Raw genomic sequence first — 11,813 nt, 5'->3', positions numbered from 1 at the left:
TCTTAAATGTTGCAATTGTACCAGCCTCCACCACATCCTCTGGCAGCTCATTCCATACAGGTACCACCCTCTGCGTGAAAAAGTTGCCCCTTAGGTCTCTTTTATATCTTTCCCATCTCACCCTAAACCTATGCCCTCTAGTTCTGGACTCTCTCACCCCAGGGAAAAGACTTTGTCTATTTATCCTATCCATGCCCCTCAATTTTGTAAACCTCTATAAGGTCACCCCCTCAGCCTCCGACGCTCCAGGGAAAACAGCCACAGCCTGTTCAGCCTCTCCGTGTAGCTCAGATCCTCCAACCCTGGCAAGGAGACCAGAATTGCACGCAATATTCCAACAATGGCCTAACCAATGTCCTGTACAGCCGCAACATGACCTCCCAACTGCTGTACTCAATACTCTGACCAATACAGGAAAGCATACCAAACGCCTTCTTCGCTATCCTATCCACCTGCGACTCCACTTTCAAGGAGCTATGAATCTGCACTCCAAGGTCTCTTTGTTCAGCAACACTCCCTAGGACCTTACCATTAAGTATATAAGTCCTGCTAAGATTTGCTTTCCCAAAATGCAGCACCTCGCATTTATCTGAATTAAACTCCATTTACCACAGAGAAAGCTACAGGTAGCCAAAAGGTTTCTGAAATTTGCAGGTAAGTTAATAAAAGTGCAATGCATTCCTTCTGTTTGCAGAGAATCAGTCCCCACTTGTCTTAAATTGGTAGTTAGCATTGCTATTAGCATACTAAATGGTTATTCAGTAAGTAATGTCCAATCATGGAATCACTAGCAGTAAACATTTAGTTTGGGCCTTGCATGTCTGGGCTGAATGAGTACAGTCAACACTGCCTGCTACAAACATCCAAAGGAACAAATTGTTGGATTTGATTGCCAGTTGCTGGGGTATGTTATCTATGTAGTTGGCATTGCATAGGCGCTGAAATTGATACACAAGAGATTGTATGGGAGGCAAGACCTGTTATTGGAAAACACCATTCACGTAGCCAATGCAGGGAGGCAACGTGAAACTCCCTTTCACTGGTTATTAAAATCCATTTAACTAACTTGCACATGATGCAGAAACGGCGTGCAAAGGTATTCTGCTGGACAATAGCTATATAGGCTGTCCTGCTATAACACACTTTTCACCAACACAAATTTGCTGTAATGCGATTGACGAATTGGGGACGCTGTTTCTAAAGCACGACTTTTTTAGAATGCAGGGGTGCACAAGAACGTAACCACCATGTTATAGTAGAACTTACTGTACTGATTAAACATGTACCATAAAAATGGGCCAAAGACTTTAGGTTCTGAAGAGTGCCAAGTCTACCTCAAATTAGGCTGGAAAACAAGGTGATAGAGAATCTGTGGCATATTGAGTTGTAGCATCAAGAAAGCATCCCTAGATATACGAGAGGATTCCTGATGAAGGGCTTTTGCCCAAAACATCAATTTTCCCGCTCCTCAGTTGCTGCCTGACCTGATTGCTTTTCCAGCACCATTCTAATCTAGACTCTGATTTCCAGCATCTGTAGTCCTCACTTTTCCCTAGATATACAATTAGCAATGGTGTGACATGACTTTAATTTAAAATACTGTTAATAGATTGATAGCCTACATAGTTTAGCAAAGACAGAGTCATGGATGAATGAATCCTTACATGGGATAAGATATAGACAATATAGTTTTATACAAGCTGAAGTTGAGAGAGACTGGAGGGGGAGATGCCTGCCAGGGAAGCAGTGAAGTAGTGGAATCTGTAGCCGCCGTGGGTGTGTTGTATTAACAACTTTAACTCAAGGCTCAGTCAAATCAAAGACTTCACTTTTACCTAAAAAATGTTTTCATAAAAGATTCTATTCCATGGTCATTTATTTCTGGAAACATTTAGGACACTAATTGCTCTCTGTTTATGACAACTGTTTTATTGACCACTGCTGGGAGGAGAACACACTCCTACAAAACATACAAACAAGAAACAAGAGGAGACCACTCAGCCCCTTGAGCCTGCTCTGCCATTCACTATGGTCATGGCTGATTTGATTTTAACCTCAACTTTACACTCCTGCATATCCCTAATAATCTCTCAGCCCTTTGATAACCAAGAATCTACCTCTGCCTTAAAAATATTTGACAATTCTGCATCTGCAGAATTGAGGAAGGGAATTCCAATGGCTTTCAACCATCAGAAAAAGCATGTTTCCACATCTATTTTGAATAAGTGCGTCCTCTGACTCTAAAGTCCAGAGGATCCAGGTCTAGCTTATCTAGCCTTTCCCTAAAGATGCAATCCACTCAATACAGGTTATAAAGTAAACTTTGAACTGCTCCTAACTCGTTAATATCCTTCCATGAGTATTGTACATAGTATTGCACATACGGTCTTAGCAATGCCTTGTACAACCGCAACATTCCTAATTGCTTGTTTCTATTAGAATTCAATCCACCCAGTTTCACCCATTACTTTTGTCGTCTCCTTTATTTCACAACAGCACATGAAAAGCTTTGATTTTCTAAAGAAGTTTCCAGCTATAAATAACAAAACTATCTACCCAACTGTTTGCTTAATACATTATCTTGCCTTCCCAAAACAAAACACACCAGAGGAACAATCAGATTGTAGAATGCTTATTTACCTATCCAGGTCCCATCTTCTTGTAAGTGAGGCATGCAATTCAGCAGAACAATACTGGGTGAGTTGTCAGCAGAAACATCTCCATGTTAGCCTTATCTGGAATACTGTAACAATTAATGGACTCTCATATGCTGGGTGAAAGAAGCCCTGGTCAAGGCTCAAAGGCGAATAAACAGGATGATCCCTAGCTTTAAAACCCTTAGTTATTACAGAAGAATTAGTCTTTTTATTGTATGTTGACAGAGTTTTGGGGAGCATTACCTGAAGTATTTAAAAAGGAAAATGTTGTAGAAACCAACTATTTGAATTCAACAGGTTAGCAAAATAAAGGCTCACACAATAAACAAAGAAAGGAACCACAAGCAGATTTTCTACATTTAAAGGAGGAAGGTGTTGCAGGCAGAAAAATGAAAAGCAATGTTTTAGTCAGCTATAACAAACAGACTGCAAGATTTCCCTATGATCATCTGGACAATTTTATAGTAAAAGAAATTTAATGCTCTCAGCCGTTATCTTTTTCATTCTCCTCCTGCTAATTTTCACTTGTCTTGAAAGCCTTTATACATTTTCTTCCCTTCCCCAACCATAAATTTGTATTAGTCCTCTTTAATGTGAAATCAAATCTGATGAGGTAAATTCAATGTTCAGACTTCAAAACAACCAAGGAATCTAAAATAAAAATGACTTATGCACAAGTTTCACCTCAAATGCTTCTCAATGCTTCTGACGCACAGCTTTAAAATGCGAGTGTTTAGATATTACAAAACATCAGACAGCTATTTTATTTGGGTATTAAGTACAGGTTTGTACACAGTAGTATAAACTTTCTTTGTAACATTAAACACTTGCTCGTAATGGGACACAATATCAGAGCAAGTGGAGTCACTTATCAGATAACCAAAAGTAATTCCACAAACTGACTCAAGTTTGAGAAAATTTATCAGTCTGCAGAAGTATCTTATCACCAGGAAGATTTTTTATTTAAACTCTATAAAAAGGTTGACCTACAACTAAGAACTTTAGCTATAAAATTTATGTTCATAAAAGCCATGTGTAACCACAAAGGGCAATACGTTTTTAATGAGAATCACTTAGGACAAACACAATGACCTATAAAGAGTAGGACAAGTTCAACACATAAATCACACAGAAGACTTGTTAGATAATCTGACAATACTTTATACTGTGATTATGTCTACATTAATGTTAAACCCTCTGTATTATCCAGAATACAGGACACTTCGACCACTTTTTTTAAAAAAGTGGCTCCAATAATTTAACCAAGGATTAAATTAGAAAATCTAGACCTAGAAAATTTTCGGATGAATAACAAAATGTCTACTATTTATAAAATAATGCATGGAAGAAATTTACTGCTAAGTATAAATGATAAACATACTGTTGTGCAAATGCCACATAAGAGTAGAACTACGAGACAAGGTATTGCGTACATCTCTATTGATTGCGCAATTCAGAGAGCATTAATCTATTTTATTAAATAAAATGTAGGCATTTTTAGGGTCCAGCAAGTTGGTGGTATAAAGCAAAAAAAAAGCACACAACATCCAGAAAGAGAGAAGGATAAATAAGAACGAGAGTTAAGATCTAGTTCCTCCCATGTATCCTGTAGGTGCTCATTTTTGATTCGACCAATGCTTATTAATACCAAGAATACATTGTTCTTATATTGCCACAAACGACACAAGGGTCTTGGGGCTAAAGAAGAAATATACAATGTTTAAAATATGTTTAAGTAATCTCCCTAGTAGATGTATCTTACCTCCTCTCCATTTTCATTTTTGATCACTTGTTGAGCTTTCAAAATTTTGGTTGCTGCAATAGCAGATGCCAGTGCCTACAATAAAAATAAACACAGGTAATGCCAGGAGTTAAGCTCGTGTTGAGTTATAGAAAACATGGAAAGGGTTTGACATTTCCAATAGTGGTTTGAGTAGGACCACAGAATACTGATCAATTTTTGATCAGCTTCTGGAATAAAAGCATTTTACTTATCCAAGTCGTAAATAAACTATATAAATCTACATACAAATTGAGATAACAACTCTATCATTACAATCCCTTTATTTTGCCGTTTTAAAAAAAAACTTCAAGAAAATAGTTAAACTAATTCTCATTTTTCTTTTTCGGAAGTACCTCAGAAACAATTTAGGAACACAGGAGCAGGAGTAGGCCATTCAGCCCCTCAAGCCTGTTCTACCATTCAATGCTATTATGGCTGATCTGTTGCCCAACTCTGAAGATCTTTGCTTAACAAAACTTGTCCTATACCAGATTTAAAATTAACAACTGATCCAGCATCCACTATTGTTTGTGGAAGGGAGTTACAAACATCTACCATCCTTTGTATAAAGAAGTGTTTCCCAACATCTCTCCTCAGTAGTCTGGTCTTAATTCTCAGACTATGCCCCTTGTTCTAGTATCCCCAATCAATGGAAGTATCCTTATCTACCCTGGTTCTTCCTGTTAATATCTTGAAGACTGCACTCAGATTACCCCTTAATTTTCTAAATTATAGAAAAAGCAGACCTAATTTGTGTAATCTCTCCTCATACCTTAACCCCCCCAAAGTCTAGTTTGTAAACCAGAAATAACTCCAGAGGCCGGTATCCCGTCACCAAGTCACCCTTTATTTACACGTGGGAAGTCCTCGACTCTGGCACAGCTTCTGACGCACAGCTTTAAAATGCGAGTGTTTAGATATTACAAAACATCAGACAGCTATTTTACTTGGGTATTAAGTACAGGTTTGTACACAGTAGTATAAACTTTCTTTGTAACATTAAAAACTTGCTCGTAATGGGACACAATATCAGAGCAAGTGGAGTCACTTATCAGGTAACCAAAAATAATTCCACAAACTGACTCAAGTTTGAGAAAGTTTATCAGTCTGCAGAAGTATCTTATCACCAGGAAGATTGTCAGAGTCTCTGACACTTTTTTCGTCAGCCAGGGGTCCTGATTGGCTCAGATTAATAACACCAATCAGGGAACTCATTTTCTATGAAGTCCTGGCTGGCCTCGTTACAATCACTACAAACCTATACTGTATTCACGGCTATGCAAGGAGGTTAAAGATAATATAAGGTCAGAAGCAGGTTGGAAGATCGGGAAACCTTTAAAGACCAAAGGTAGAACACCTCACTTACCAAGGGTATTCGCAAACAGTAGTCACATTTCTTTCAAAACCAGACTTACCTCTGCTTTTAAGTCAGAACGGATCCGTACAATACATCTTTTTACAGTCATTTGGAAAGTAAAACTGATGACACCTTTAATTTTCAACAATGCTTCTTCACACATATTTCTCCGTGACTAAAACAAAATCCCAAAAGATCATTTAAACCAACAGACCAATCAGTTTGAAATATTGCATCATGTAAAATTATAAAACTGTGAAAGTAAAAATGAACACTCATCAGCTTGAGAAACGCCAAAGACCCACAGAGTACATGGCTTTATTAACTCATGCTAAAAATGGAGTGCATTTATAAGCCCTATCCCTTTAATAGAGCAATGCATAATCATTGTAATTTGACAAAGAAGGTAATAATGAACTTATTTGTGGTGCAGGGGAAATCTTTAAATTAGCAGCTGGTGGTAAATCACTGGCTCCTTCCTTCATGTACATAGCAAGTTTATCAAAATCATAAGCAGCAAACAAAAGGTTACCAACTTTAAGCCTGTTGTTCATTTGCAATGTTCCTGTTCTTTACTTGTTTATAAAAGGAGAAAAAAATAATAATCAACAAAATATTATAGAACAGCAGCCAATGCATTCACACCATTGTGTGCAAATTGCATTCACTTAGTCCCATCCCACAGCTTTCACTTTATTTTCCTTTCTCGTATACATCTCTTTCAATATGATACTAAGCTAGGGGGAATAGTGAATTGTGGGGATGACTCTGAGCAACTTCAGAGGGACATTGACAAATTGGCCAAATGGGCAGACATCTGGAAGATGAATTTCAATGCAGAGAAATGTGAAAAAATGCATTTTGGTGGAAGAAACATGGGCAGACAATACAAGCTTAACGGCACAATTTTGAGGGGAGTACAGGAGCTAAGGGATCTCAGGATTCATGTCTGGGCGAGTCGTGGAGGCGGATTCCATACTTAAGTATCTGTACAGAGATAATCTGTACCTAAGATGGTGCCATAAAACTTTTTATTGCACTCATTCGAGTGCACTTGACAATAAATTTAATTCAATAAAGCTAACTGATACGAGGTTTCAAATAGAGCTGGATATATCTTTGAAAATGATGAATTTATGGGAGGCAGGGCAGAAGAATGGGACTAGATGGATAGCTCTTTCAGTGGCTCATATGACCATTGGGCAGAGGACATTTGACCTATGTTAAGTTGTATGCTTCAATAACCATTTTGGACCAATTTCCATAACCTTTTGCCCTAACAACTCAAGTGTAAAAAGACTGGTTACAATTACATCCGTTCCGTTCCCTTCCCCACCTTCCTACCTAGACCACCAGCTCTCACCTTCCATGCTTTCTTACCTCCCCTCACACGCTACACCCCTACCTTCCCCTCTTCTCCGTAGTTCCCTTTCCACCATCTCTCCACCTCAGGTCTCTTCTTCATCCACATCTCTCTTTCCTCCTTTACCCACTAACTCATACATTCTCCCACCTTTCACATCCTCAGATCACTGTCTCCACTCCCTCTCTTTCCTTCCCATCCTCTTCAGCCCTACCTCTGTCTCCTTCCTCTCACCTCTCCAACCCTAACCCCATTTCCAACAATCACCACCCTTCTTCCATTCCCCTGCCTTCTCCACTTACCCTCCCAGCCCTTTTCCTACCACACTCCCCTTCCTCTTCCATCCTCCCACCAAAGCTTTGCCCGTCCCTCCTCCGTTGACTTCAAAAAAGGAGAAATTGCTCTCAATGATTTGATTTCTTACCGCATCATCCAAACCATCTATCTGCAAAGTAACGGTTTTCGCCCGTTTGTTAGTGCTTCCCAAGAAAAACTGTGGTTTGCGTCTGTGTGAATTATGATCATTTGTGTAGTCATACTCTTCAGTGCTCGATGACTGCAAAATCTCATACACTTCATTTGCTAAATTCTTCGTTTCACCAGGTGTCGTCGTTCTGAAAAGAAATGATAAGAAATGTTAAGCCTTTGAATTAATCCAAGCACCTTCATAAGAGTCAGATTTACGTAATAACGACCTTCCCTCCGACACATGTTCAGAAGTGGGATGTTCACTGGGCTTTGCAATGTTCAGTACCTTTTGCAAAGCATCTGTTACTGAAGCATTCCAAGCCCACACACACAGTAAGACCTGGGCAATGCCACGCAAGTGCAAAGAATGGCCATCTCCAACAAGAGTGCACACAACCATCTCCCCATGATAGTCAGTGGGCTTTATCACCGAATCTCCTATCAACATCCAGGAGGGTGAAGCTGAACACAAGACGAGCTATGTAAATACTGTAGGTAGGAAAACAGGTTGGAGGGTGGTAATGCAAAAACCAACACTTCCTCACTCCCAAAAGCCTGTCTACGAACTAAGACTGATGACAAGGGTGCAATGGAATCTTCTCGACTTACGTTGGAACTGAACTTGACAACAACTTTCAGGGGAAATACGGTGGCTCAGTGGTTAGCACTGCTGCCTCACAACGCCAGAGACCCAGCTTTGATTCCACCCTTAGGCAACTGTCTATGCAGAGTTTTCACATTCTCTGTATCTGCGTGGGTTTCCACCTGTGTCCTGGTTTCATCCCACAGTTCAAATAGTTGCAGATTAGGAAGATTGGCCAAGCTAAATTGGCCGTAGTGTTCAGGAAAGTGTTAGCTAGGTGGGTTAACCATGGGAAATACAGGGTTAGGCGGATGGGTCTAGGTGGGATGCTGTTCAGTGTGAACCCAACGGGCCAAATGGCCTGTTTCCACAGTGTAGGGATTCTATGAAGCTCCATATTATCCAGGATAAAGCCATCCATATGCCACCTCAAACATACATTTGCTACTTTGCATCACCAGCACATAGCAGAGGCAATGTGTACCTTCCACAAGATGCACTGCACCATCTAATCATTTGGCCAAAATCTTGAAGTCCAAAACACTGGAGGTGTATCTACATAAGGCAAATCACCACCTCCTTCTCAACTAATTAGTGTTATGGTCACCGTTAATTTTATTACTAGACAAGACATACTCCAGACTGAAAGTTACCTCAAGGTTGTTTTTGTTCTAATAGTGATTTTTCACCAAAACAAAAATACTCAATTCTACAGATTCAGACCCAACAATAAAACCAAAAAGTTTGTTACACAAAAGAACCAAACTATTTACATAAATTTAAAGATTTCAAAACACATGGTAATATATATAATCTGATTAATCCCCCAAAGCCCCCTTTACAGTAAAATTTGGAGGTGCCGGTTTTGGATTGGGGTGGACAAGGTCGAAGTCACACGACACCTGTTAGAGTCCAACAGGTTTATTTGAAATCACAAGCTTTCAGAGCGTTGCTCCTTCATCAGATGAAGTCATCCGAGAATGAGCAGCGCTCTGAAAGTTTGTGATTTCAAATAAACCTGTTGGTCTACAACTGGTGTCGTATGACTTCTGACCTTGTCACAGTACACACAGCAGAAAGAATTCCAGCTCTCAGATTTGAATAACTAAATAACTAGAGTTTTAACCAAACACTTTGGTCTGGTCTGAAATGTTTAAACAAGACTCTTCTCATTGAGGTGAATGTACACAAGCTAGTCATTAAATTAAGTTTGTTTTTCTCCCTGCCTTAAAGGGGCTGGGTCTGAGTGGATGCTCTTTGAGGGTCAGTGCAGATGCGATGGGCGGAAAGGCCTCTATTCACACTCTAGGGATTCTATAAGCCCCTTCAGACACAAAAAACCCATATGCCACTAATTCAAAACTCAAAATATCCAAAATTGAAGGATATATATGATTAATCTATAAATCTCATGCCATTAGGGACTGATTAGCAATAATGGCTAACCCTGCCAGTGATACTCGCACCCCAAAAAGATATAGAAAATTGAAATCAACTGCACAAAATCCTGTGAAATATTTTATTATAAAGCTATCAATATTTACCAGCAACATGTGCTGCACTTATAGGTGGTGCTACAATAGATCTTCCAGTAACAAATCTGAGAGGGATTCCCCACAATTTTATGAATAACTCATGATGCTGCACAAGAAATGCTAATCAGTACTGATCATATGATATTGGTAAATGTATCCCCAGAGTACAAATTTTGTCACATCAGAGCTTGCAGCATTCATCTCCATTGAGTAAAAGGACACCAAGGTCCAAAAGACATTTGTCCCCCATCTTTTACACAAACACAGAAATGAGATCTCTCAACACAATGAAAAGGGTCCTTAGAAGAATATCCAAGAATGCAACCTTTGCAGTTTTCAGATTCAGAATTAAACTAGTAACCCAGCCTTACTTTTGGATCACATTTTGTAAACTTAGCATCATGCCCAGTTCGGTTTTCATTCTCTCTCTGCTGGAACGGCATTCTGCCAGATAGCGCAGAGCCTAAGGTGCAGAAGGGGAAAATAACACAGCTGAATTAGTCATCACTAACAACAGGAAAATCATTTACAATAACAACTGATAAAAACAATTAAGATAAGTAGAAAATGCAAATGCGACTTTTCTAAACAACTTTACTCCTTTAATAGCATTACTTTAACACTCCTTTCATTACAATCATACTGTAATCACAGTTTTAAGTGTAGCAGTTTTCTGTCTATCCTTCTAATTGCCTAAAACATTAATCCAGACACCCACATGCAACAATGGAAGGAAGGTATCTTGAAGCATTCTTGATAACAGGGTTATTACGGCAACATGATGAAATTCTACTTTAAAAGATGAGGCATTTAAAGCAGCCGGGAAGTCACAACCTTTAGCTGACAGACAAAATTGTAACAAATTTCTCAAGATTGAGGAATTATTCATCACCAAGAAAACAGATTTCTCTGTTTCCATCAATAAAATGATTAGGCATATTGTTATAGATATATTAAAGATAGAATAGTACAGTACAGGCCCTTCGGCCCTCAATGTTCTGCCGACCTTTTAACCTACATACTCTTCATTGTATTATCTTCCATGTGCCTATCCAAGAGTCGCTTAAATGTCCCTAATGTATCTGACTCTACATTCCACGCACCCACCACTCTCTGTAAAGAACCTATCTCTGATCTCCACTAAACCTTCCTCCAATTGCCTTAAAATTATGCCCCCTTTTGATAGCCACCTGCCAGCACCGAGCCGATATCCCTCCAAACCCTTCCTATTCATTTTCCTGAAGAAGGGCTTATGCCCGAAACGTCGATTCTCCTGTTCCCTGGATGCTGCCTGACCTGTTGTGCTTTTTCAGCAACACATTTTCAGCTCCTATTCATATACCTATCCAATTGTACCAGCCTCCACCACATCCTCTGGCAGCTCACTGCGCACCACTCTCTGCGTGAAAAAGCTGCCCCTTAGGTCTCTTTTTTATCTTTCCCATCTCACCCTAAACCTATGCCCTCTAGTTCTGGACTCCCTCACCCCAGTGAAAAGACTTTGTCTATTTATCCTATCCATGCCCCTCATAATTTTGTAAACCTCTATAAGGTCACCCCTCAGCCTCCGACGCTCCAGGGAAAACAGCCCCAGCCTGTGCAGCCGGTCCCTGGAGCTCAGATCCTCCAACCATGACAACATCCTTGTAAATCTTTTCTGAACCCTTTTGAGTTTCACATCTTTCCGATAGGAAGGAGACCAGAATTGCACGCAATATTCAAACAGTGGCCTAACCAATGTCCTGCGCAGCTGCAACGTGACCTCCCAACTGCTGTACTCAATACTCTGACCAATAAAGGAAAGCATACCAAATGCCTTCTTCACTATCCTATCTACCTGCGACTCCACTTTCAAGCAGCTATGAACCTGCATTCCAAGGTCTCTTTGTTCAGCAACACTCCCTAGGACCTTACCATTAACTGTATAAGTCCTGCTAAGATTTGCTTTCCCAAAATGCAGCACCTCGCATTTATCTGAATTAAACTCCATCTGCCACTTCTCAGCCCATTGGCCCATCTGGTCCAGATCCTGTTGTAATCTGAAGTAACCCTCTTCGCTGTCCACTA

At 39.8% G+C, this 11,813-nt stretch overlaps 1 protein-coding gene across 2 annotated transcripts in view; it reads right to left on the bottom strand.

The window, feature by feature from the left end:
* Positions 1-11,813, bottom strand: part of armc1 (armadillo repeat containing 1) — a 27,251-nt gene that overhangs the window by 4,164 nt on the left and 11,274 nt on the right. For both annotated transcript variants that reach the window (XM_043689285.1, XM_043689286.1), the window contains exons 3-6: positions 10,118-10,209; positions 7,585-7,774; positions 5,856-5,972; positions 4,420-4,494 (exon numbers count right to left, since the gene is read on the bottom strand). In XM_043689285.1, coding sequence (XP_043545220.1) covers positions 4,420-4,494; positions 5,856-5,972; positions 7,585-7,774; positions 10,118-10,209 — 474 coding nt within the window. The remainder of the gene's footprint in view (positions 1-4,419; positions 4,495-5,855; positions 5,973-7,584; positions 7,775-10,117; positions 10,210-11,813) is intronic.

The sequence above is a fragment of the Chiloscyllium plagiosum genome, chromosome 4 (genome assembly GCF_004010195.1).
Source record: "Chiloscyllium plagiosum isolate BGI_BamShark_2017 chromosome 4, ASM401019v2, whole genome shotgun sequence".
NCBI classification, from domain to species: domain Eukaryota; kingdom Metazoa; phylum Chordata; class Chondrichthyes; order Orectolobiformes; family Hemiscylliidae; genus Chiloscyllium; species Chiloscyllium plagiosum.
Note: the sequence above shows the minus strand (reverse complement) of the source record. Positions and strands in the feature narration are given on the sequence as shown.